The sequence below is a fragment of the Salvelinus fontinalis genome, chromosome 28 (assembly GCF_029448725.1).
Source record: "Salvelinus fontinalis isolate EN_2023a chromosome 28, ASM2944872v1, whole genome shotgun sequence".
Taxonomy (NCBI): domain Eukaryota; kingdom Metazoa; phylum Chordata; class Actinopteri; order Salmoniformes; family Salmonidae; genus Salvelinus; species Salvelinus fontinalis.
Window position 1 is genome coordinate 1,111,802 of NC_074692.1, and position 24,919 is coordinate 1,136,720.

The 24,919-nt window shown below is 41.0% G+C and overlaps 1 protein-coding gene across 3 annotated transcripts; it reads left to right on the forward strand.

Annotated features, from left to right (window-relative positions):
- Nucleotides 1–876: 876 nt before the first annotated feature.
- Nucleotides 877–17,968, forward strand: ciz1b (cdkn1a interacting zinc finger protein 1b). Of its 3 annotated transcripts, none has more exons than XM_055886041.1 (16): nucleotides 878–1,290; nucleotides 1,591–1,694; nucleotides 4,722–4,828; nucleotides 4,965–5,119; nucleotides 5,336–5,447; nucleotides 6,438–6,516; nucleotides 6,714–6,802; nucleotides 7,172–7,254; nucleotides 7,375–7,578; nucleotides 14,176–14,306; nucleotides 14,466–14,562; nucleotides 14,688–14,801; nucleotides 15,124–15,240; nucleotides 15,333–15,411; nucleotides 15,548–15,669; nucleotides 15,807–17,968. In XM_055886041.1, the coding sequence occupies exons 2-16, from the start codon at nucleotides 1,657–1,659 to the stop codon at nucleotides 16,575–16,577; spliced, it is 2,298 nt and encodes a 765-aa protein (XP_055742016.1). In that variant the 5' UTR covers nucleotides 878–1,290; nucleotides 1,591–1,656; the 3' UTR covers nucleotides 16,578–17,968. The 3 variants fall into 3 exon arrangements, with proteins under 3 accessions (XP_055742017.1, XP_055742016.1, XP_055742015.1); XM_055886040.1 differs by having other exon boundaries at nucleotides 878–1,286; XM_055886042.1 differs by having other exon boundaries at nucleotides 877–1,694; nucleotides 15,342–15,411.
- Nucleotides 17,969–24,919: the final 6,951 nt, after the last annotated feature.

Sequence of the window (24,919 nt, forward strand, 5' to 3'; positions counted from 1 at the left end):
CAGGAGAAGGAGCCCGACACTAATAGTGAAGAAGGTGGGCTTTGTTGTATTTATAGTGCAAGTGATCAATTGCACTAGTCAAACAAAAAAAAATCAAAGAAGCTAGACATCATTGTGAATGCAGCAAATAGATTTCTGGATCACCAGGTCTTTACAGCTGAAATGTTATAGGGAGTACTGAATGAAGATGTTCCTAAGCCTGTGTAGGGATATGAATTGTACAGTTAATATATTTTTTTAAACTAAAAAAACATTCAGGGTAGTAGCGTGAATTTGGTTAGTGTTTTTGGTTTTAGGTAATTAGTATGAATTTGTTCATCCAAAACATATTATGTTTTTGGGGTATTATTTAGTACTCCATACAGTAGGTGGCAGCAATACACCTTATGAGTATAGTCTACCAATAAACATCAAAGAAGAACACTGCTCTAGCAAATATTTGTATCACTAAACTAAGAAAGATCACAGCTCGTCGTTTCCAATGGGAACACATGAGTCATAGTGGGCAGAACAAGCAAGGGGGCCGGTAGAGCCAAGCACGCGCTAGCGAAATCCTATTGGCGCGTTCTAGTAAACATATGCATATTTCCGTTTGGGAACGCCTACTCAGTGAAGTTCACGTACGCAATAACTCAATTGGCATTTGCACTCCTAAATAGACATTATATAAAAAAACTTTTGCAAGAGTAAAGTCTACAAAACGTAGTCCACTCTGTTCATAACAGATGCTACCTTTGGTAACAGAAAACTGTATCGAGATCATATGTTTAATTTATTAGAAATATTGCAGAATTTCGGCCAAATCCATCCCGTTCCATCTTCTCCCTCTGCGCGTTAGTGGGCTTTCTCTCAGTGGAAACGCCAACCGGATGCTTATCTGTCTCATTATTCTATCTGTTACTCTAGCTTCTGCCACCTTTCACCAAAGAACTTCTCCTGTGCGTTCACCGCAGATGCGGAAGTGCGACACTGGAGGAGGCAGTAATTGAGACGCATCCAGTGCAAAACACAAACTGACGAATTTTGATGTGGATTTTTTTGTTGTTATATAATTTAGATTGACGCACCAGTATATCAATCGACTCTAGGGGATTCTTACATGCGGGACTTTTAATTAGAACATTTCCGAAATTCCCCTGATACGGAAGTACTTTTTTAGTGTTGCTGACGAGACGCTGATATAGTATTTCTGAACTGGAGCTTGTGTACATAGCCAACAAACAAGTTTTGAAAGTGATAACAGTAGCTACTGTCTTTTGAACCACCTAAATATATGTGCCACGGAAGTAGGTATTGTAAATGCACAGCTACAGCGCATTTCTTGTTAATTACATACTTTCAGCTTGCTAACGGAAACTATGCTTCATAGTTAGCTAGCCAGTTTAGCTGTACTATTTGTCTACCGTGGTAAAGTTAGCTAACGTTATCTAGACAAACTAAATTACTATGTCAGCTGTACCGTTAATTAGACAAGCACATGTGTAGCCAACCATATTTGCTGTTAGCTAGCTACTTCGTAAAGGTTAGTAGCTAGTTATGTAACGTTAGTTAGCTAGTAAAATGTTCGGTCATTAACAACACCTCCAACAGCAACAACGTATTTGGCAGCTGCAACAACATCTCCAACAACGCCAGCAGCTGCTAACAACCCAACTCATGCCATCCCAACTTCCACATCAGCACCAGATGAACCGGTAAGACATTCCTGCATGGGTGCTCTCTATCAATCCCACTGAACCTAGATAATTGGGACACATTACATTTTTAACGTTTTTATTTCTGATAAAAATGTGTTAATTACATCCGCCATGGAGCCCAGTTTCCTAATATTTGCTGTATGTCCCAACTGCTTGCTGTAGTTTTGAAGTAATCGTGAAAAAAAACGGACCTTATTTTTCACCCTGCCAGCTCCTATTAGTTCTATTGAGCATCATGGCACCCACACGCCTTCTGAAAGTTCTATTCCCCAGCCCATTGTTCTGCATCACAATGCCACATCGCTGGTAGCAATGCATTATTTAAGTGATAATGCCAGAGAAGCTGGTGTTTGGAGGATATATTGGCACGGAGAGAGACTAACATGGGGGAGAGGGAGACTATAACATGGGGGAGGGGCAGAGGGCCTAACAGGATGGTGGGAGACTAACAAGCGGGGAGGGAGGGAGACTAACAGACGGGAGAGGGTGAGAGAGCCTAACATGGGGGAGAGGGAGACTAACATGGGGGAGGGGCAGTGGGCCTAACAGAAGGGTGGGAGACTAACAGGAAAGAGGGAGGAGGGAGACTAACAGACGGGAGAGGGTGAGAGAATCTAACAGGAGGGAGGAGAGAGATTAACAGGAGGGGGAGACTAACAGAAAGGGAGGGAGACTGACTAACAGGAGGGAGGGGAGAGAGAGACTAACGGGAGGGAGACTAACAGACAGGAGCGGGTGAGAAAGAGACTAACAGAAGTGATTTTAGAATTAAAAGACTCCAAAGAACGGCCAATTTCAGGTCCAGTACCATCTTTGGGACGCAGGTGTGAAAGATTCAGCAGACTGCTGGCATTACACATCTGGCTAAAAGACTACTGTAGCTCTGCTGGAGTCACTTTTATTGATAACTTTGACACATTCTGGAAACAGAAGTTGCGGTCTATATTCAGAACCACATTCCTGTAAAGCTTAGAGACGATCTAATGTTAAATACTGTTGAAGTAATATGGCTACAGGTTCAGCTGCCTCACCTAAGCCCATTTTTGTGGAAGCTGCTATAGACCACCAAGTGCTAACAGTCAGTGTCTGGATAATATGTGTGAAATGCTTAATAATGTATGTGATGTATGTATGTGATCAACAGAGGTGTACAGTTGAAGTCGGAAGTTTAGATACAGTTAGGTTGGAGTCATTAAAACTCGTTTTTCAACCACTCCACAAATTTCTTGTTAACAAACTATAGTTTTGGCAAGTCGGTTAGGACATCTACTTGTGCATGACACAAGTAATTTTTCCAACAATTGTTTACAGACAGATTATTTCACTTATAATTCACTATCACAATTCCAGTGGGTCTGAAGTTTACATACACTAAGTTGACTGTGCCTTTAAACAGCATGGACAATTCCAGAAAATTATGTCATGGCTTTAGAAGCTTCTGATGGGCTAATTGAAATCATTTGAGTCAATTGGAGGTGTAGCTGTGGATGTATTTCAAGGCCTACCTTCAAACTCGGTGCCTCTTTCCTTGACATCATGGGAAAATCAAAAGAAATCAGTCAAGACCTCAGGGGGAAAAAAAAGTGAAAAGTGCAAATCAATCCCAGAACAACAGCAAAGGACCTTGTGAAGATGCTGGATGAAACGGGTACAAAAGTATCTATATCCACAGTAAAACAAGTCCTATATCGACCCAACCTGAAAGGCCGTTCAGCATTGTTATGTTTGGAGGAAAAAGGGGGAGGCTTGCAAGCCGAAGAGCACCATCCCAACCGTGAAGCACGGGGGTGGCAGCATCATCAATCAAGTTTATTTTATATAGCCCTTCGTACATCAGCTAATATCTCGAAGTGCTGTACAGAAACCCAGCCTAAAACCCCAAACAGCAAGCAATGCAGGTGTAGAAGCACGGTGGCTAGGAAAAACTCTCTAGAAAGGCCAAAACCTAGGAAGAAACCTAGAGAGGAACCAGGCTATGAGGGGTGGCCAGTCCTCTTCTGGCTGTGCCGGGTGGAGATTATAACAGAACATGGCCAAGATGTTCAAAATGTTCATAAATGACAAGCATGGTCAAATAATAAATAATAAATAAATAATCATAAATAATCAAATAATCAAGGCCTTCATAATGCTAAACAGCAATCACTAACTCAAGAGGCTGCTGCCTACATAGACTCAAATCATTGGCCTCTTTAATAAATGGATCACTAGTCACTTTAAACAATGCCACTTTAATAATGTTTACATATCTTACATTACTCATCTCATATGTAAATACTGTATCTTATGCTATCTCTTGCATCTTGCCCATGCCGCTCGGCCATCGCTCATCCATATATTTATATGTACGTATTCTTATTCCATCCCTTTAGATGTGTGTGTATTTGGTAGTTATTGGGGAATTGTTAGATTACTTGATAGATATTACTGCACTGTCGGAACTAGAAGCATTTCGCTACACTCGCATTAACATCTGCTAACCATGTGACCAATGCAATTTGATTTGACTACCTGTGCTAATTAAATGACTATTGCCCCTATCTGCATCTCTAAAAACTCTGGGGGGAAACAGAAGACTGACCCAACAAACATGTTGTCACTGAAAAATTGTCGGCTGCAACTGTGTGGTAAAACGGTGTACAGTAAGTGTGTATTTTGCAGTTGTGACGTTATCTTAAAGTAGAGGGATTTATGCTTCTAAAACCATACCGCAATTGACAACCAATTCACGTTTAGATGGAGTATTTGGCTGTTTTGGCATCCAGAGCCAATTTGCCCTTTAAACAGAACATGTAAGGTCCTTGGACTAAGGATCAACGTCATGCTCCTTGATTCCAATATTGGGCTCTGACTGTTGGTGACTCAATGTTGTCACACGATTTGCTAGTAACCGGTTATCGATACTCAACTCCGATTGATATAAGAGAACAGATTTGAGCATTCCTCAGATACTGAACCTAGTAATAAATTCAGAAGCTCCTTATCCACATTTTTGTCTAATTTTCTAATTTTGATGTCAATCAGACCACCACCACCTAGCATGACTTACCTCTGCCCAGTTCCCCGGGCCTCTCTCCTTGCCACCAACCCCATGCTGCAAGGGGCACTGCTCATGCAACAACCGATGCGAGGTAAGTCTGTCTTCTCTTCTCGCACAGGAAGGTGGTTGATATTTTTAGTAGCATATAGAAGAGTCATAATGCTGTGGATGTTATAGGGAAATGGAATTGTCCTCCAAGTACATACAATGTCTTCCTCTATCTATAGGTAACATGCGAGGCTTGGCCATGGGTAGTGGGCTACCCTTTACGTCATTTTTGTCAGAGGGGACAAGGCAATCTCTCCTTGGACCAGCTCCAATCCCCCAAGTGGGATTGTCCTCATCAGGACCCAATCATTCCCTTACACACTTTTTAAACAAGGTTCATCATCTCTTCTTCTACCACTCAGAATCTGAGAACCTTTCTGGGCAGGACCCCTACAGTATAGGCTACATCTACAGTACTACTACTACAGTATTATCTTCTTTACTTAAATTAACATGGAGCAACTGCACATCCTAAAATGATCTGTGAGTGTAAACTATTGACTAATGATTTAATGATGTGTGGTGTTTTGTTGTGTTTGTGTCCAAACAGGACATTAGTGTTAGGAAGAGGAAGAAGGAACAGACAGGAAGTGCTGGAGGCCAGCTGAGCTCCAGCAGTGCAGAGGGGCCCGGGGAGAGGGATGATAGGACTACCAATACAGGTGAGTCCCATGGTCTTATCTCACTTATACACCCGACTCTGTAAACCCTCTTAGCTAACCTGGCAACCACAGCCATGAGAAAGTAACAATAAAAATCCATGTTTGACAGTCAATCTTCTGTGTGTGAACAAAGAAAATGGTGGTCTGGGTTGTCAAAAGTAAAGTACCACATTAGATACTGTTACCTAAACAAATCAATTGAATATAGAAGTACTTTTGGTGTCATGAAGAAAGATGGCACTTGATTTTGTTAGTTTTTACCCTATTATTTAAAACCTGACGGACAACTATGAAAAGCTCAAACCAAGTTTATTCACGCAATGGGTCAGACAGCTGAACAGACAAAGACATGTTCCCACCAGCGCAAGTGTATATACCCCAATTTAGGTGCAGTCTCCTCCTTCCCTCTAAACATAACTTTCTGCCTAGCAATAAAGATGTAAAGTGATGTGGGTAATAAACTGTTCCTTCTCCCTTAATGTGACCTGACCTTGGCTCCATTCCTCACTAATCCACAGCTCTCCACCCTTATCAGTGACCGCAACCATGTGATTGCCTTTTCAAATCAAATCGTGCTTCTACACCTGCATTGCTTGCTGTTTGGGGTTTTAGGCTGGGTTTCTGTACAGCACTTCGAGATATTAGCTGATGTACGAAGGGCTATATAAAATAAACTTGATTTGATTGCCTTTCCCTTACTTAGTAACATTCCAAGCCCCTGGCTCATATTCAACCATAATTGATTCCACCATATTTGTTAATTTTATGTATAATCATTCACTTCTGGTGTAGCAAGTATTTCAAATTACAACAACTGAAGCCAGACTGTGGCCCTTCTCATTATCATAAGATACCTGATGTCTAACAATAACATGTTCTGCTAGAATGTAAACGTTCAAGTTTATAAGTCAGAACCCACCAATTTAAAGTGTCTTGATATGCCCATTTCAATTTGTTATGATCTGGGTAAGTGTTATCCTTGTTTTACAGAGATACAGGAAGCGGAATCAGTTGGACAATTCTTTGCAAAGCAACAGGTGCCTGAGATGAAGAAGCAGAAGATGAATGGGTAAGTATCTAACAGGAGTTGTTCAGTAGGGCTCACCGCACAATGTTTTGCCATGGAAAACAAAAGTCTGTCACTCTGTTGTCTACCTACTGAACACAGCCCAGTTATTCTGCCTACCACCACAGCTACATTAAATTTAAACCTGTTTTTTTTTTTTTTTTTTATATTTTTATTTTCTGGACTGGTCTTATTCACAGGTCAGAAGAGCCTGTGAATATACAAATTGGACAAGAGGCAGTCCAGAAGTATGATAAAAAAATGTCAACAGATGTATCTCAGCCTGTAGGTGTGTGTTTTGAAGTTTTTATGTCACTCTTGATTCTGACACATTGCTGTTGTATTGAAATAGGAATCATATCAATGGTATAGATATTTGCAACTGACATGAACTAGGTCATCAGGGGTGTATTTATTAGTGCACACTGTTGCCAAACTCTTAGCAACAGAAAAAATTAGCAATGAAAACAAGTGTTTGTAATTGGACAAGTTCAGCATAGTCCCTTCGGCTGTTTGCTTCTAGTGAATATAGCTCTGCTTACAGCTAAACCATTGCCCTTATATATTGTTTATTTTTTATATGTATCCTGCAGGTCCAGCTTTTGTTTTAATTCATCCATTGTTGTTTTAGCGCACAATATATTTTGCTTTTCGATAGATATCTCTGCTCTCGAGTATAGAGGAGGAAGCACTTCCATTGAAGTGGCGGAGGAATGTTGCGAAGAAAGCATAACAGCTGACGTAGGTGGACACTAAAGGAATTTAATTTCGTAAACCTGATTTTCAACAAAAAAAATGTTTTTCCATCTGCGAGTGTTGTCTGTGCTGACACTGGATGTTGTCCTGTGTGTTGGGCTAAAGCATGTTCTGGGGGTAGGCACATCCCTGAAAGTCACCATCCAGCAGAGCAGCGAGAGCCGGGCATTCAGCACAGGCCTAGAGGAGTTGGCTGCAGCAACAGCCACGGGGACCCCCTGTGGTGTAGAGGGACAAGGTGAGGACAGTGGAGCTGCGACTGACAGCCACTACTGCTACATCTGCAGCAACCCCTACCACAACCAGCAGGTGAGGACAAAGCCACACACGTAAAGCTAGCACAAGTACTATTGTTAGTTTTTACCCTGTTATTTAAAACCTGACGGACAACTATGAAAAGCTCAAACCAAGTTTTATTCACGCAATGAGTCAGACAGCTGAACAGACAGACATGTTCCCACCAGCACAATTCTCCTCCTTCCCTCTAAACATGACATCTTTATTGCTAGGCAGGAAGTTAAGTGATGTGGGTAATAAACGGTTCCTTCTCCCTTGACCTGACCTCGGCCCCCGTTCCTCACTAATCCACAGCTCCACTCTTCAGTGACTGCAACCATGTGATTGCCTTTCCTTTAATTAGTAAGATTCCAAGCCCTTGGCTCATATTTTCAAGTTTAGATGTCAAGATCCATCACTATAAAACCAAACAGCTGCTTGGGGAATGGACTGTCAATGTCATGCTTGTTAGTTCCTTTGAACCTAGGAAAGCAGAATGTTAGGCTTTCTCACATTAAGAAGTGATGCACCTGTGTACATCCAACTATAGAATTGAAATAATACTACTTTTTTTGCAGCGTCACACAATAGAACACAGTTTTGTATAAATATATATATATATATATAAAAACAATGATTTCAGAAAGCATTCAGACCCCTTTCCATTTTCCAAATTTTGTTACGTTACAGCCTCATTCTAAAATGGTCTAAATAAAAACATTTCCTCATCAGTCTACACACAATACCCCATAATGACAAAGTTAAAACAGGTTTTTAGAAATGTTTGCCAATTTATTACAAATAAAAACTATATTATTTACGTAAGTATTCAGACCCTTTGCTTTGAGACTCGAAATTGAGCTCAGGTGCATCCTGTTTCCGTTGATCATCCTTGAGATGTTTCTACAACTTAATTGGAGTCCACCTGTGGTAAATTCAATTGATTGGACATGATTTGGAAAGGCACACACCTGTCTATATAAGGTCCCACAGTTTAAAAGTCTCTGACATAGCTATTGTGTTACAAGACTCTCACTAGAACTGGGCGCCCAGCCAAACTGAGCAATCGGGGGAGAAGGGCCTTGTTCTTGATCACCTCCCTGACCCCGATGGTCACTCTGACAGAGCTCCAGAGTTCCTTTGTGGAGATGGGAGAACCTTCCAGAAGGACAACCATCTCTGCAGTACTCCACCAATCAGGCCTTTATGGTAGAGTGGCCAGACGTAAGCCATTCCTCAGTTAACTTCACTAGGGTAGGGGGCAGCATTCGGAATTTTGGATGAAAAGCATGCCCAAATTAAACTGCCTGCTACTCAGGCCCAGAAGCTAGGATATGCATATAATTAGTAGATTTGGATAGAAAACACTCTACATTTTCCCAAAACTGTTAAAATAATGTATGTGAGTATAACAGAACTGATATGGCAGGCGAAAACCTGAGGAAAATCCATCCAGGAAGTACTATTATTTTTGAAAGGCTGTTTTTCAATTGAAAGCCTATCCACCATACAAAGACTTAAGACCCAGTTCACTATCTATGGCTTCTTCTACGTGTGGCCAGTCTTCAGGCATTGTTTCAGGCTTTTACTCTGAAAAATGAGGGAGATACAGCACTTTCAATGAGTGGACAGTGGAAATTTCCAGACATGAGCCCAGCGCGTGATCGGGAGCGAGCCTTTCTTGTTTCTCCTTTTCTATTGACGAAGCTTTTGTCTGTTTGAAATATTATTTATTATTTATGACAAAAACAACCCGAGGATTGATTTTAAACATCGTTTGACATGTTTCTATTAATTTTTATTGTACTTTTTAGACTGGATGTTGAGAGCACGCATTGTGCCTTTGGATTATTAAACTAAACGCACCAACAAAACTGAGGTTTTTGGACATAAAGAGGGACATTATCGAACAAAATGAACATTTGTCTAACATGGAGACCTGGGAGTGCCACCAGATGAAGATCATCAAAGGTAAGTGATTAATTTTAACGCTATTTCTGACTTGTGACACCTCTCCTTGGTTGGAAAATGGCTGTGGTTTTCTGTGGCTAGGCGCTGACCTAACATATCGCGTGGTGTGCTTTCGCTGTAAAGCCTTTTTGAAATCTGACACAGCGGCTGGATTAACAAGACGTTTATCTTTAATCCTATGTATAAAACTTGTATTTTTCATCAATGTTTATGATGAGAATTTCTGTAATTTGATGTGGCTCTCTAAAATTTCACTGGATGTTTGTTTGAGACAATGATTACTGTACATAACGTGCCAATTTCAACTGAGGTTTTTGGACATAAAGATTAACTATCGAACAAAACACACATTTATTGTGTAACATGAAGTCCTGTGAGTGCCATCTGATGAAGATCAAAGGGTAGTGAATAATTGAATCGCTATTTTTGACTTGTGAGCACTCTCCTTGGCTGGAAAATGGCTGTATGGTTTTCTGTGACTAGGCGCTGACCTAACATAATCGCGTGGTGTGCTTTCGCCGTAAAGCCTTTTTGAAATCGGACACTGTGGTTGGATTTACAAGACGTTTATCTTTAAAATGGTGTATAATACTTGTCTGTTTGAGGAATTTTAATTATGGGATTTCTGTTGCTTTAAATTTGGCGCCCTGCAATTTCACTTGCTGTTGTTGAGATGGGACGCTACCTTCCCACTTATACCAGAGAGGTTAAAGGCACATGACAACCCGCTTGGAGTTTGCCAAAAGTCCCCTAAAGGACTCTGACCATGAGAAACAAGATTGTCTGGTCTGATGAAACCAAGATTGAACTCTTTGGCCTGAATGCCAAGCGTCACGTCTGGAGGAAACCTGGCACCATCCCTACTGTGAAGCATGGGGATGACAATATCATGTAGTGGGGATGTTTTTTAGCATCAAGGGAAATATGAACGGAGCAAAGTACAGAGAGACCCTTGATGAAAACCTTCTCCAGAGCGCTCAGGACCTCAACAGGACAATGACCCTAAGCACACAGCCAAAACAATGCAGGAGTGACTTCTGGACAAGTCTCTGAATGTCCTTGAGTGCCCCAGCCAGAGCCTGGACTTTAACCCGATCAAACATCTCTGGAGAGACCTGAAAATAGCTGATTCATCGATGCTTCTCATCCAACCTGACAGAGCTTGAGAGGATCTGCAGAGAAGAATGGGAGAAACTCCCCAAATACAGGTGTGCCAAGCTTGTACACAAGAAAACTGGAAGCCATAATTGCTGCCAAAGGTGCTTCAACAAACTACTGAGTCTGAATAATTATGTAAATGTGATGTTTTAGATTTTTTTATACGTTTTAATAAGTTCACAAATAATTCTAAACCTGTTTTGCGTTGTCGTTATGGGGTATTGTGTGTAGATTGATGAAGGGGAAAAAAGCAATTCAATACATTTTAGAATAAGGCTGTGAAATGTGGAAAAAGTCAAGGGGACTGAAAACTCTCCGTAATGCACTGTAAATCCCAAAAAACAAAACACCTTTGCATAACTATTCAGATCCTTTACTCAGTACTTTGTTGAAGCACCGTTGGCAGCGATTACAGCCTTGAGTGTTCTTGGGTATGACACTACAAAATGAGGAAGAAGTCAAGGGGTCTGAGTACTTTCCGAATGCACTGTAAAGTATACTGAAGCCAAAGGTGCTTTAACAAAGTACCGAGTAAAGGGTCTGAATTAGAGGTCGACCGATTAATCTGGGCCGATTTCAAGTTTTCCTAACAATCGGAAATCGGTATTTTTGGACACCGATTTGGCCGGTTTAAAAAAATAAATAATAATTTTTAGATGTTATTTACACCCTTATTTAACTAGGCAAGTCAGTTAAGAACACATTCTTATTTTCAATGACGTTCTAGGAACGGTGGGTTAACTGCATTGTTCAGGAGCAGAACGACAGATTTTTACCTTGTCAGCTTTTTGCAACCTTCCGGTTACTAGTCCAACGCTCTAACCACCTGCCTTACATTGCATTCCACAAGGAGCCTGCGTGGCAGGCTCACTACCTGTTACGTGAGGGCAGCAAGAAACCATGGTAAGTTCCTAGCTAGCATTAAACTTATAAAAAACAATCAATCTTCACATAATCACTAGTTAACTACACATGGTTGATATTACTATTTTATCTAACTTGTCCTGCGTTGCATATAATCGATGCGGTGCCTGTTTCTCAACGAATCACAGCTTACTTCGCCAAACGGGTGATGATTTAGCACTGTCGTTGCACCTAACCATAAATATCAATGCCTTTCTTTAAAATCAATACACAAGTATATATTTTTAAACCTGCATATTTAGTTAATATTGCCTGCTAAAATTAATTTCTAATAATTAGGGAAATTGTAACTTCTCTTGCGTTCCGTGCAAGCAGTCAGGGTATATGCAGCCTGGCTCGTTGCGAACTGTGTGAAGTCCATTTATTCTTAACAAAGACCGTAATTCATTTGCCAGAATTGTACATAATTATGACATAACATTGAAGGTTGTACAATGTAACAGCAATATTTAGACTTCGGGATGCCACCTGTTAGATAAAATACGAAACGGTTCCGTATCTCACTGAAAGAATAAACGTTTTGTTTTCGAAATGATAGTTTCCGGATTCGACCATATTAATGACCAAAGGCTCGTATTTCTGTGTGTTATTATGTTATAATTAAGTCTGTGATTTGATAGAGCAGTCTGACTGAGCGATGGTAGGCAGCAGCAGACTCATACGCATTCATGCCAGCAGCTCTTCGCAATGCTTTAAGCATTGAGCTGTTTATGACTTCAAGCCTATCAACTCCCGAGATTAGGCTGGTGTAACCGATTGTGAAATGGCTAGCTAGTTAGCGGGGTGCGCGCTAATAGCGTTTCAAATCGGTGACGTCACTCGCGCTGAGACTTGGAGTAGTTGTTCCCCTTGCTCCGCAAGTGCCACGGCTTTTGTGGAGCGATGGGTAACGATGCTTCGAGGGTGGCTGTTGTCGATGTGTTCCTGGTTCAAGCCCAGGTGGGGGCGAGGAGAGGGACACAAGCTATACTGTTACACTGGCCAATAAGACATATGTTAAAGTGCCTATAAGAACATCCAATAGTCAAAGGTATATGAAATACAAATGGTATAGAGAGAAATAGTCCTATAATTCCTATAATAACTACAACCTAAAACTTCTTACCTGGGAATATTGAAGACTCATGTTAAAAGGAACCACCAGCGTTGATATATTCTCATGTTCTGAGCAAGGAACTTAAACGTTAGCTTTCTTACATGGCACATATTGCACTTTTACTTTCTTCTCCAACACTTTGTTTTTGCAGTATTTAAACCAAATTGAGCATGTTTCATTATTTATTTGAGGCTAAATTGATTTTATTGATGTATTTTATTAAGTTAAAATAAGTGTTCATTCAGTATTGTTGTAATTGTCATTATTACAAATTTAAAAAATCGGCTGATTAATCGGAAAATCATAATCGGTTGACCTCTAGTCTGAATAATTATATAAATGTGATATTTCAGCATTCTAAAATCCTTTTTTGCTTTGTCATTGTGTAGATTGAGGGATTTTTTTTTTTTCATTTTAGAATAAGGCTGTAACATAACAATGTGGGGAAGGGGTCTGAATACCGAATGTGAGCAGTGTTAATTTTGGCAGCTATTTTAGATTTAGTCTTAGTTTTGAAATACCCTTTGTCACATTTTAGTAATTTCATCCTTCATTAGTTTTTAGTTCATCATTCGACCAAAACTCTGGATAATTATATCCTAGTTTGTCACAGCAATTTTAGTCACATAATAGTCAGTGCATTGTGCACATTCAGATATCCTTCTCCAACTAGGTCTACTATCCCCTCGTATACCATAGTAGACAACATTGATATTGTTGGAGATTGTAACCAATGCCAGCCATAGTTAACCATATAGGCTATAAAGCATTGGCTACAGGTTAAACAATTTACAGTTCTGATTTTCTTCCTATCATAACCATCAAGGGGGCAAATAAGGGGTTTCCTTGAAATGGGAGAATTTGAGCTTTACAAAAATGAAAGAAGTGTTACCATACTCCTAATATTCAACAAATTCTCATAGTGAGAGCAGCAACACCGATGAATGAATAACAGATGCTCAAAGGGAAAATAGAGCTTCAGATGTGATCATATCAAAAATGGCCTACATGAAAGTAAGAGAGCAAACATTGTTTCTAGTTGAGGTTATTTACAAGTCAAGTGTCCAGTCTTTGCATCAGTTAAAAAAATTGACGAGTGACTGAAGTGACCATTTGGGAGTGTGTGGGAGAGCCAGGCATATCAGCTCAATCAGACCATGCAACTAAAAGATGTCAATTCTGCCAATGAGAGGATAGCTTTTAAAGTCTGCATGCATGCTTAGGATTGGACAAAACAGATGAAAAGGAGCTTCATTTCATATTATATTTCTATTAGTCTCACGTGGAATTCTCGTCTCGTCAACTAAAATGAAAAGCAATTTGTTATAGTTTTAGTCAGGAAAAATAGGTGAGTATTTTTCGTCATAGTTATTGTTGACAAAATTACTACTGTATGTAAGTATAGATGCTCTTGCTGTGAAATGAATGGTCTTTCCACCCCTCAAATGAATTTTGTCTGTCTGTCCCTTACCTGCCTGCAGAATTTCCAGAACCATATGAACGGATTGGAACATCAACAGCGTATGATGGAGATTCAGCAAGTGAGCAATGCCTGTCTGGTCAATCTATTACCACGGGTCGGCGACTCCCTACAGGGCACATACAAAGCTGGGTAAGGGGCAAACTCTATTACCATATTACTCACTACACTTCTCTATCATCACAATCCGCTATCAGTGTTGGTGAGACTGAGACACGGGGGCTGGCAGTAGTCAGCCAGCCTGGCAAATACAACAGGGTGGATTTCAAATTCTGTTTGGCTATATTCCAGGGGCAAAAATCCAGTAGGGGTGCAGCGCTGGTGTGCAACCTGCCAAACACACTTTACCGGCGAACTCATCGAGCACCGGAGAACCAAGGAGCACAAGGTAAAGGTGACGTCAGAGAGAAGCACTAAGGTTGGGGAGAGTAAATAGACCAAATGGGCTTTGTGGATAATGGAAGCGGGTAGAGACATAACATTGTTAACATTTTCTTCCCTCTGGTTTCTAAGCTATCAAAGCAGTCCTCACGTCCCTTCTGCACCGTCTGCAATCGCCAGTTCAGGACGCCACGGAAGTTTGTGGAGCACATGAAGTCCCGAGAACACAAGCAGAAGGTGGAGGAGGTGTGTGCATGTGAATAAACAACAGTAGTGCATAATAATGTGTGTTTATGAAATAGCAAATATTGTAGAATTTCTCATTGTCATCCATGGACCTTTAATTTTTGGTTTGGGGCATTTGTCCTTGTTTATCATCTATGACTATTGACTAGTCTCGTTTGTCTACTAGCCACTTCAGTCAACATTTCAATGCATTACCAAGTGAAAATTAGACAGTTGGGATTTGTCCCTCACTGAGCAATGCACCGTTCATGAAGCACAATGCACCGTCCATGACCTGTTTAGCTCAATGTTGATTCACCCCATGTCCTCCTTTTGAGCCCAGCTCCGGGAGGAAGGAGAGCCAGAGGTTATTGAGGAACTCATCACTGTGGATGCAGTGGGATGTTTTGAGGGAGAAGAGGACTTTGAGGAGGATACCCACAAGGATGAGGATAGCAGGGTATTAATGGACTAAATTTCCCAAGGAATATAACTGCCATGCGTCATGTACATTTCTTTCCAAGTGTTTAATTTCTCACTCTGTTTTTGTAGGGATCGCAGCCCGGTCAAAGAGCCGTCCCGCTAGAGCATGTGGGGGACTACGAAGCGTTTGATTCCGAAACACAATATGGTGACTATGCTGTTGTTATGATGACACACCCAGCCACTCAAAGGATTGAAAAAAACGAAACTGTAGGACAAAGTGAGACGAAGCATTGTTATTTATTTCCCACCTCATTTATATATCTCTCCATTATTTTCTCCAGGTTCAAGCTTTGTTGTCCCAGTGGCTGGTTTCCTCTGCAGACTGTGCCATAAGTTCTTCTATTTCGAGTCCACGGCCAGGCACTTTCACTGCAAGTCCCTCATACACTTCCAGAACTTACAGGTATGCGCCATAGACCCAATGGCATTCATACTTAGTAATTGCTGCCGTTTGACAACAAGACACTGACACATATCGCCTCCACAAAGTGCTTGCTCTCTTTTCATTCCTCACATTTGCCTCTTATGTCTCTGTATTAGAAGTACAAAGCCTTGAAGAATCAAAAGAGCTCCGCTGCGGAGGACACCGAGAAGACAAGGACATGCAGCCGAACAGTGGGGGACTCCCCTGACCTGAGAGAATACAAGGTGGTTATCCAAATGGATAATGACTGTACAAAAGACTGCAACATGGCTAGGAACAACACACATCTCTGTGGTACCTCCTCTACCACAATCAAGATGCATCCTGTTGTCTCTACTCAGGACAAGGCAGAGCAGGACAGTATCTCCACTGCCACTCAGCAGGTCTCAGAACAGCTGGACTCAGACTCCGTATTGCCAAATACCGCAGTCGCTGTCCATAGGCCGTGCTGCTGTGCCACCCAGCCTCCTTCTGGCTCAAGCTGTGGATTGGAGAACACGGTGAAGCGGTCTTCATGCCAAAGCTGCCAAAGGTCCCAACCAAGCCTCCAGGAGTATGGGCATGTTGTGACTGGAGAAAAATGCTCCTGCAGAGGTGGGTGTGCTCTTGCTTTTCCTGCAGGGCAGCAGGACACAAACATGAGCATGCCTCAAACTGCAAGCGAGCCACCACGAGGCAGCCTCTTGGAAAGAGAGCATCTGCAGCAGGAGAGCTCCACACTGTTGATGCCACATATACTCGAACTGGACGAGGACAAAGAACTAGTCAACAGAGAGGAAGTGGAACTAAAGGAGTCAGCTGGGAGTATGCCAGGAAAGTCAAGGACCACATCGAAAAGAATGGCCTCCAAAACGAAATCCACAAGGACAACCCACACAAAAACATGAGCGCAGAACCCAGGAAATTAACACAAACTAATCCTCACAAGTCGTTAATGATGAGATATCTACACATTGGGTGTGTGTGAGATTGAATGAGTCACCCAATATACGATTTCAGACAAATCCTGTTTGGTTACAGTAAAGTAGGCCTAGTTTAGTTTGAATAGAATATACAGTTTGTGTTACTATTTTATTAAGTGATACCATTCACAGTATTGCAAGGTATCTCCAATCACAGTGAGTGAGGCCATATTATGTTGTTTTCTTTAACGTCTCTAGGGGGTGTGGGACGGTAGCGTCCCACCTGGCCAACATCCGGTGAAATTGCAGAGCGCCAAATTCAAATTAAATTACTATAAATATTTAACTTTAACTCATGAAATCACAAGTGTAATACATCAAAATAAAGCTTAACTTGTTGTTAATCCAGCCGCCGTGTCAGATTTCAAAAAGGCTTTACGGCGAAAGCAAACCATGAGATTATCTGAGGACAGTGCTCAGCACACAAAACATTACATACAGTCACGAAAGTCAGAAATAGGAATAAAATGAATCACTTACCTTTGATCTTTGTATGGTTGCACGCACAAGACTCCTAGTTACACAATAAATGTTAGTTTTGTTCCCTCTTTATATCCAAAAACCTCCATTTTGTTCATTATTCCAATGGCCCAAATGCGGTCACAACAGCCAGACGAAAATTCCAAAGAGTACCGGTAAAGTTTGTAGAAACATGTCAAACAATGTTTATAATCAATCCTCAGGTTGTTTTTAGGCTAAATAATCGCTAATATTTCAACCGGACAATAGCGCCGTCAATATAAAAGAAAAACGAGAAACAGCTCTGCGGACATCCCACTATCCACTGACTCAAAGTTGTCATTCTCCCTCATTTTTCAGAATAAAAGCCTGAAACAATGTCTAAAGACTGTTCACAACTAGTGGAAGCCATAGGGAATGGAATCTGGGTCCTATCCCTTTAAATGGTGGACAGGCTTTCATTGGAAAAACAGCCATTTCAAAATAATGACACAACCTGAGGAAAATCCTACCAGGAATTCACCTGCCATTTCAGTTCTGTTATACTCGCATACATTATTTTAACAGTTTTAGAAACTTTAGAGTGTTTTCTATCCAAATCTACTAATAATATGCATATCTTAGCTTCTGGGCCTGAGTAGCAGGCAGTTTACTTTGGGCATGCTTTTCATCCGGAGGTGAAAATACTTCCCCCTACCCTAGTGAGGTTAAAGAAATTGCCCTTGGATCTCAATCAAGTCAATGTATATATCGTTGTATATTGCCTCCTTTTGAGCTCAACTAATCAGTCACATGCAATCCCATTCAGGTCAAAACTATTTTCTTTTGATCATTAAAGGGGAAATATCTCTACAATATTTACAGCTGTTCAATGGTTATTTCAATTGATTATTTACACCAATTCATTCTTGAAGAATATAATTTATAAATGCCTTATGAGCTTAGTACAACGAGAATGGCGCTGGAAGGGATGGCTGCTGTTTTACGGACTCCTAACCAACTGTTAATTTGTTCGGATGACAAACTGGTAAATGGCTCGTTTGGCAAGATTGTGAAGATAGTTACCCGCATGCAGGACGACGTTACATTAGTACACATGCTTGGTCTTGAGCTCGACAATCCACTTGCAGGCCAGAATCACTACTGACCTGAAAACCTGGTGTACATAGAGGAATATCTGAACAGTAAGGGAGTGGCTCGCCGTCAGTTCCCCATAAAACTGGCCTTTGCTTGCACGAGACTTAAGGTTCAGGGCATCACGACGGAATCTGCAGTGGTTTCACTTAAGTATTTTAGAACCATGCATGGCATACTTCGCGCTCAGTCGCACTAACTCGCTCCATGGATTACGCATTACTGAATTTGACAAGAATAAAATATATTCTGATCTGGAAATATGTAGCTCGATGGATAGCATGAGAAAAGATACGTGACGACGCAATGCCACTTTTCAAGAGTTCACTGACACCACACACATGACTCCACACCAAGCACTCATAGCTATTCACCACAACGTGGAGGGATTGTCTGCACACATCGATGACATCATTTCACACTGTTTGGCTCTTTGGTTCCTGACAATTTACAGTTAGGAGACTACCTCATGTTTTAACAGAACAGACACGTCTCTTACACAAACTACCCACATCTGTCCAACAAACATGGAGCAATTTGTAAAAAAAACTCCCTTAAAGAGCACAACATTCAGTACATACAGAATGTGACCGACTTGGAATTCAAGATCACAGTCGATGCATTGATCGTCACTGTCTACAGACCACGGAACTACTGTATTGCCCAGTTCTTACCAAATCTTGTGAACCTCCTGGACTCTGGCCACCGTAAATCATCCGATCATCGTCTATGGTGACTTCAACAAGGATCTGCTGTCCAGGTCAATCAAACCCATCTTAACATTGTTTCATGAGAGAGGGTACGCACAGCTAATACAAGCTGCTACCACAGAAAATAATAACCTGCTGGATGCAGTGTTCATTTCTTGACCACAAAGTTGCCTCCATTCAGGTGTGCTGCAGACGTACTGCATTTTAACTTCAGACATCTCTCGGGTATGACTCTTGACCAAAACATTCATGACATTTCACTGCTTGCATTAGTTTAAAGTCCTATTCATGTAAGTGTACAAAAACAAAAGTCAAAGTATGTTGAGAAAGCAGAATAACATGTTGACCGTCTTCATGTTTATGGTAAAACAAAATACATTTAAAATAATGTACCTCAAATGTATGCTATGCTCTGTTGACTTGTTCATCCCTCTGGGGGCAGAGGTTCTCAGAGAAGGGATTTCCCCTTCTGGCCAGTGGGTCCCTCTTCGGACTGATCACCCTCCAGCCCAGAGAAGACTTCATGACCCCCCTGTTGTAATCCATACAGTGTGATAGTGTATTTATAAGACAAAGACAATTTTTAAGACAATGCCTTGTCTTAAGTACTACAGTCAGGGCCAAAAGTTTTGAGAATGAAACAAATATACATTTTCACAAAGTCTGCTGCCTCAGTGTCTAGATATTTTTGTCAGATGTTACTATGGAATACTGATGTATAATTACAAGCATTTCATAAGTGTCAAAGGCTTTTATTGACAATTACATGAAGTTGATGCAAAGAGTCAATATCTGCAGTGTTGACTATTCTTTTTCAAGACCTCTGCAATCCACCCTGGCATGCTGTCAATTAACTTCTGGGCCACATCCTGACTGATGGCAGCCCATTCTTGCATAATCAATGCTTGGAGTTTGTCAGAATGTGTAGGTTTTTGTTTGTCCACCCGTCTCTTGAGGATTGACCACAAGTTCTCAATGGGATTAAGGTCTGGGGAGTTCCCTTGCCATGGATCCAAAATATCAATGTTTTGTTCCCCGAGCCACTTAGTTATCACTTTTGCCTTATGGCAAGTTGCTCCATCATGCTGGAAAAGGCATTGTTCATCACCAAACTGTTCCTGTATGGCTGGGAGAAGTTGCTCTCGGAGGATGTGTTCGTACAATTTTTTATTCATGGCTGTGTTCTTAGGCAAAATTGTGAGTGAGCCCACTCCCTTGGCTGAGAAGAAACCCCACACATGGTCTCAGGATGCTTTACTGTTGGCATGACACAGGACTGATAGTAGCGCTCACCTTGTCTTCTCCGGACAAGCTTTTTTCCGGATGCCCCAATCGGAAAGTGGATTCATCAGAGAAAATAACTTTTCAGCAGTCCAATCCATGTACCTTTTGCAGAGTATCAGTATGTCTCTGATGTTTTTACTGGAGAGAAGTGGCTTCTTTGCTGCCCTTCTTGACACCAGGCCATCCTCAAAGTCTTCGCCTCACTGTGCGTGCAGATGCACTCACACCTGCCTGCTGCCATTCCTGAGCAAGCTCTGTACTGGTGGTGCCCCGATCCTGCAGCTGAATCAACTTTAGGAGACGCTTGCTGGACTTTCTTGGGCGCCCTGAAGCCTTCTTCACAACAATTGAACTCTCCTTGAATTTCCGTGACCTAAATCAACCATTTATCAGATCATCAATCTTACTGGCAGCAATATCCTTGCCTGTGAAGCCCTTTTTGTGCAAAGCAATGATGACGGCACACGTTCCCTTACAGGTAACCATGTTTGACAGAGGAAGAACAATGATTCCAAACACCACCCTCCTTTTGAAGCTTCCAGTCTGTTATTTGATCTCAATCAGCATGACAGTGATCTCCAGCCTTGTCCTGTCAACACTCAGACCTGTGTTAACGAGAGAATCACTGTCAGCTGGTCCTTTTGTGGCAGGGCTGAAATGCAATGGAAATGTTTTTGGGGAATCAGTTCATTTGCATGGCAAAGTGGGACTTTGCAATTAATAGCAATTCATCTGATCACTCTTCATAAGATTCTGGAGTATTTGCAAATTTCCATCATACAAACTGAGGCAGCAGACTTTGTGAAAATTAATGTCATTCTCAACTTTTGGCCACAACTGTATATTATGACAACTTGTATATACTGTGGTATTATAGTAGGATAAAATGAAAAAAAGGCTAGTAGTAATCTAATTGTAGTTGTGTGATCTATACTGAACAAAAATACACCCAACAATTTCATGGAGTTATTTAATATAAGGAAATCAGTCAATTGACTTGAATTAATTAGGCCCTAATCTATGGATTTCACAACTGGGAAAACAGATACCTTAAAAAAAGAGGTAGAAGCTTGGATCAGAAAACCAGTCAGTATCTAATGTGACCACCTTTTTTCTCATGCAGCACAACGCATAGAGTTGATCAGACTGTTGAATGTTGTCCCACTCTTCAATGGCTGTGCGAAGTTGCTGGATGTTGTCGGGCACTGGAACACGTTGTCTTACACGTCTATCCAGAGCATCCCAAACATGCTCAATAGGTGACATCTGTGAGTATGCAGGCCATGGCGAACTGGGACATTTTCAGCTCCCCAAAATTGTGTACAGATCCTTGTGACATGGAGCTGTGCATTATCATGCTGAAACATGAGGTGATGGCGGTAGATAAATGGCACAACGGTTCTCAGTATCTCATCACGGTATCTCTGTGCTTTCAAATTGCAATTGTGTTTGTTGTTGGGACCATAACCCCACCGCCACCATGGGGCACTTTGTTCAGAATGTCGACATCAGCAAACCACTCGCCCACACGACACCATACATGTGGTCTATGATGAGGCCCGTTGGACATACTTCCAAATTCTCCCAAAATTTGTTTGAGGCAGTTTATGATAGATAAATACAAATCTCTGGTGGACATTCCTGCAGTCAGCTTGCCAGTTGCATGCTCCCTCAACTTGAGACATGTGTTGTGACAAAACACATTTTAGTGGCTTTTTATTGTCCCCATCACAAGGACCACCTGTGTAATTATCATGCTGTTTAAATCAACTTCTTGATATGCTACACCTGTTAGGTGGATGGATTATCTTGGGAAAGGAGAAACTTACTAACACGGATGTAAACAAAGACATTTGTGCACAAAACTTGAGGGATAAGCTTTTTGTGCATATGGAAAATGGGAACTTATTTCAGCGCATGAAACATGGTACCAATACTTTCCACGCACTGTTCAAAGTAATGAGGTTGATATAGTCTGTCAAAGTAACCAGGCCAATATTTTAGGTGCTTTGAGTAAAACTAACTTTTCATTACAACAACAAAAAGTTTAAGAGCTTAAGCAAGCCCCACAATTTATCATCTAAGCTTAAATATTTGTCATACTTCTGTTTCTTCCGCATGCTACTTCTCCTACAGCGTTTAAGTTAGAAACGCTGTTCCAGCAAAAACTCAGGAATGGTCTCGATCGTATGCTTGTATACAACCTTTTACATAACTCACTTTGTCATCTTCTTACACTCCATCCGTTAACATGGGACTTCTAAGGCTCCCCATTGTGACATTAATTCGAACTGAAATCATTAAACTTTTGATGCAAATCAGCGAATAATTCCACTTTGCAACCACTTAGCCATACCAGCTTCGTCTGCTACTCAAATCTGCCGTTGACAAAAATTATATTTGGATCAAAAGTTACAGCAGTATAAGTAACCACATCAACATTTTCTGTAACATTTTTGCAAACATCCGGTTTGACCGCTACCGCAGCAAGTTAGACACAAATATTGAGTGTATGGGATATTTGTCTACTTCTCTGCTGTTCATATCTGTTTGCAGAATCTAAATATTTCACTATGTAACTTACAGCGCAGCTGTTTTTTCAACTTTTCCCAAACAGCTGCCGTTTTTGACCACTAACGCAATAAATTAGAGACATTTAAGGTATGAAATCTTCCCCTAATCTGCTTTTCAAATACGAAGTCTGATTTCAAATCAAGCGCACAAATCTAACTAGAGCCCGTCTTTCAAGCCTCTGTAAATCATGTCAGAAGTTAGTTGTTTGGAAAGTAATGAATTTGCTATCATTTTGACCACTAAACCAAAAGAGAGTTCTCTGCTTGTCAACTGCGGGGGAAAAAACTAAACAATTTGGGATTACCATTCGATTACCATTAAGTAACGCCTCGCTTGCTGAAAATAGCTCTGTGTCAATACTGAGATATTTGCTGACACTGCAGGCCAAAAATTAAAAGGAGAGAGGCTAAGATTCTAAAGCTTCCCATTGTGACATCACTTCCAACTGACATTCTCTCAATTACACAACTTCTGATCACACATTTAACTTCTGACCACATCTAGTATCCACAACCACACAATTACATAACTCAACCACACATCTAACTACTGACTTGATGGGAATTAAAAATGAAATGTTTACACATCGTTCACTACCACAAACAAACGTTTAAAGAGCTTTAGCTAGCCCCACAACTTTACTTGTAAAGTTTAGTTATTCTTCTTCCTCCGCACGCTACTCCTGCTACACCGTTTAAACTTGAAATGCCATTCCAACTTCAAAAACGTGCAGAATGGTCTCGATCGAGTTGCTTGTATACAACTTTTTGATATGTTAAACTATTAGTCCCCCCAAATCCGCTAACATGGGATTTCTCAAGATTCTAAGGCTCCCCATTGTGAAATCATGCAACTTTTGACCCAAATCAGCTAACAATTCCACTTTGCAACCACAAAAAAAAGGCTTACCAGCTTCGTCTACTTCTCTGGTACTCAAATCTGGAGTTTGGACAATAAATTATATTCAGATCAAAAGTTACAGCTGTTTTAGTAACCTCAACATTTCACAAACAAGTTAGAGTACGGGATATTCGTCTACTTCTCTAGGAAGACAACAGAATACATCTCTCAATTTAAAGTCTGTATTTAAACCATATTCTCAGCATGTGTACATTGACGTTTGTAAAAAGGTAATACAGATGTTTCATATACTTCTGTGCACACACAGGAATGCATAAATGTTCCTTCCGTTTGCAGAAGACATTTCAGACAAAGAGCCGTCACAATTCTGTTAAATATTCTCCTCAATCACATCAAAATAGATTATACACGAGGCGATTTATCACAACAAAAGCAAATTAAGGAAGAATTAACAATGCAATTTCCACACATTGCTACTTTTCTGAATTGATGTCAAAGTTTGGTGCAGTATCTTGCAAAATCAATGAGAAACATAAGAAGCTACCCATACAAGAAGCCACTTGTGTTGTGAGACACTGGGGGTGCATTTCAATAGCGTAGAGTGGCTTCCTTTCTTCATTTACAAACATTTTAAGTCACAGGATAGGTTAAAGCAACATGAAGCTTGCCCATTTACATTTTAGTCATTTAGCAGACGCTCTTATCCGGAGCAATTAGGGTTAAGTGCCTTGCTGAAGGGTACGTCGACAGATGTTTCTCTGAGATGCGACCTTTCGAGTTACTGGCCCAACGCTCTTAACCACTTGGCTACATTCTTTCAGATCCCCAAATAAAAGGGCAATATTTAATCCGAGACGCGTTGGAGCACGTGTGACATATTTAAGCATTTACCGTGAATGCAACTTCCACAAAACGTGGGGGAAAAATTGCATTGTCTACAGCACTCTATAATGCGCATCAGATTGAATTCGAGCCTAAGACCTGGTGTAAGACAAGAGTGGATGGCACTTGATTCTTCCAGGGGAACAGGTGTGGTTCTTTGTCTATTTCTACATGAACCAAGCACAGGTCCAGCAAGGGGGGGGGGGGGGGGGGGGGGGTTTGTACAAGAGTGTGGGTGAGTCTAAAGAAATGTAATGAATCATTAATTTGAGTTCTGTGGGTATGTCATCTCAAAAGTTACCAATTGGATATGAATCATCTAAAATCAACAGGCAGCATACATACCACAGTATGACATTCCAG

Excerpts from the sequence above, each read along its gene's own strand:
- ciz1b (XM_055886041.1), top strand. The coding sequence starts at position 1,657 with ATGCCATCCCAACTTCCACATCAGCACCAGATGAACCG. Across the intron at positions 15,241-15,332 it reads ACAAGGATGAGGATAGCAGG|GGATCGCAGCCCGGTCAAAG; the intron begins GTATTAATGGAC and ends CTGTTTTTGTAG. Across the intron at positions 15,670-15,806 it reads TACACTTCCAGAACTTACAG|AAGTACAAAGCCTTGAAGAA; the intron begins GTATGCGCCATA and ends TCTCTGTATTAG.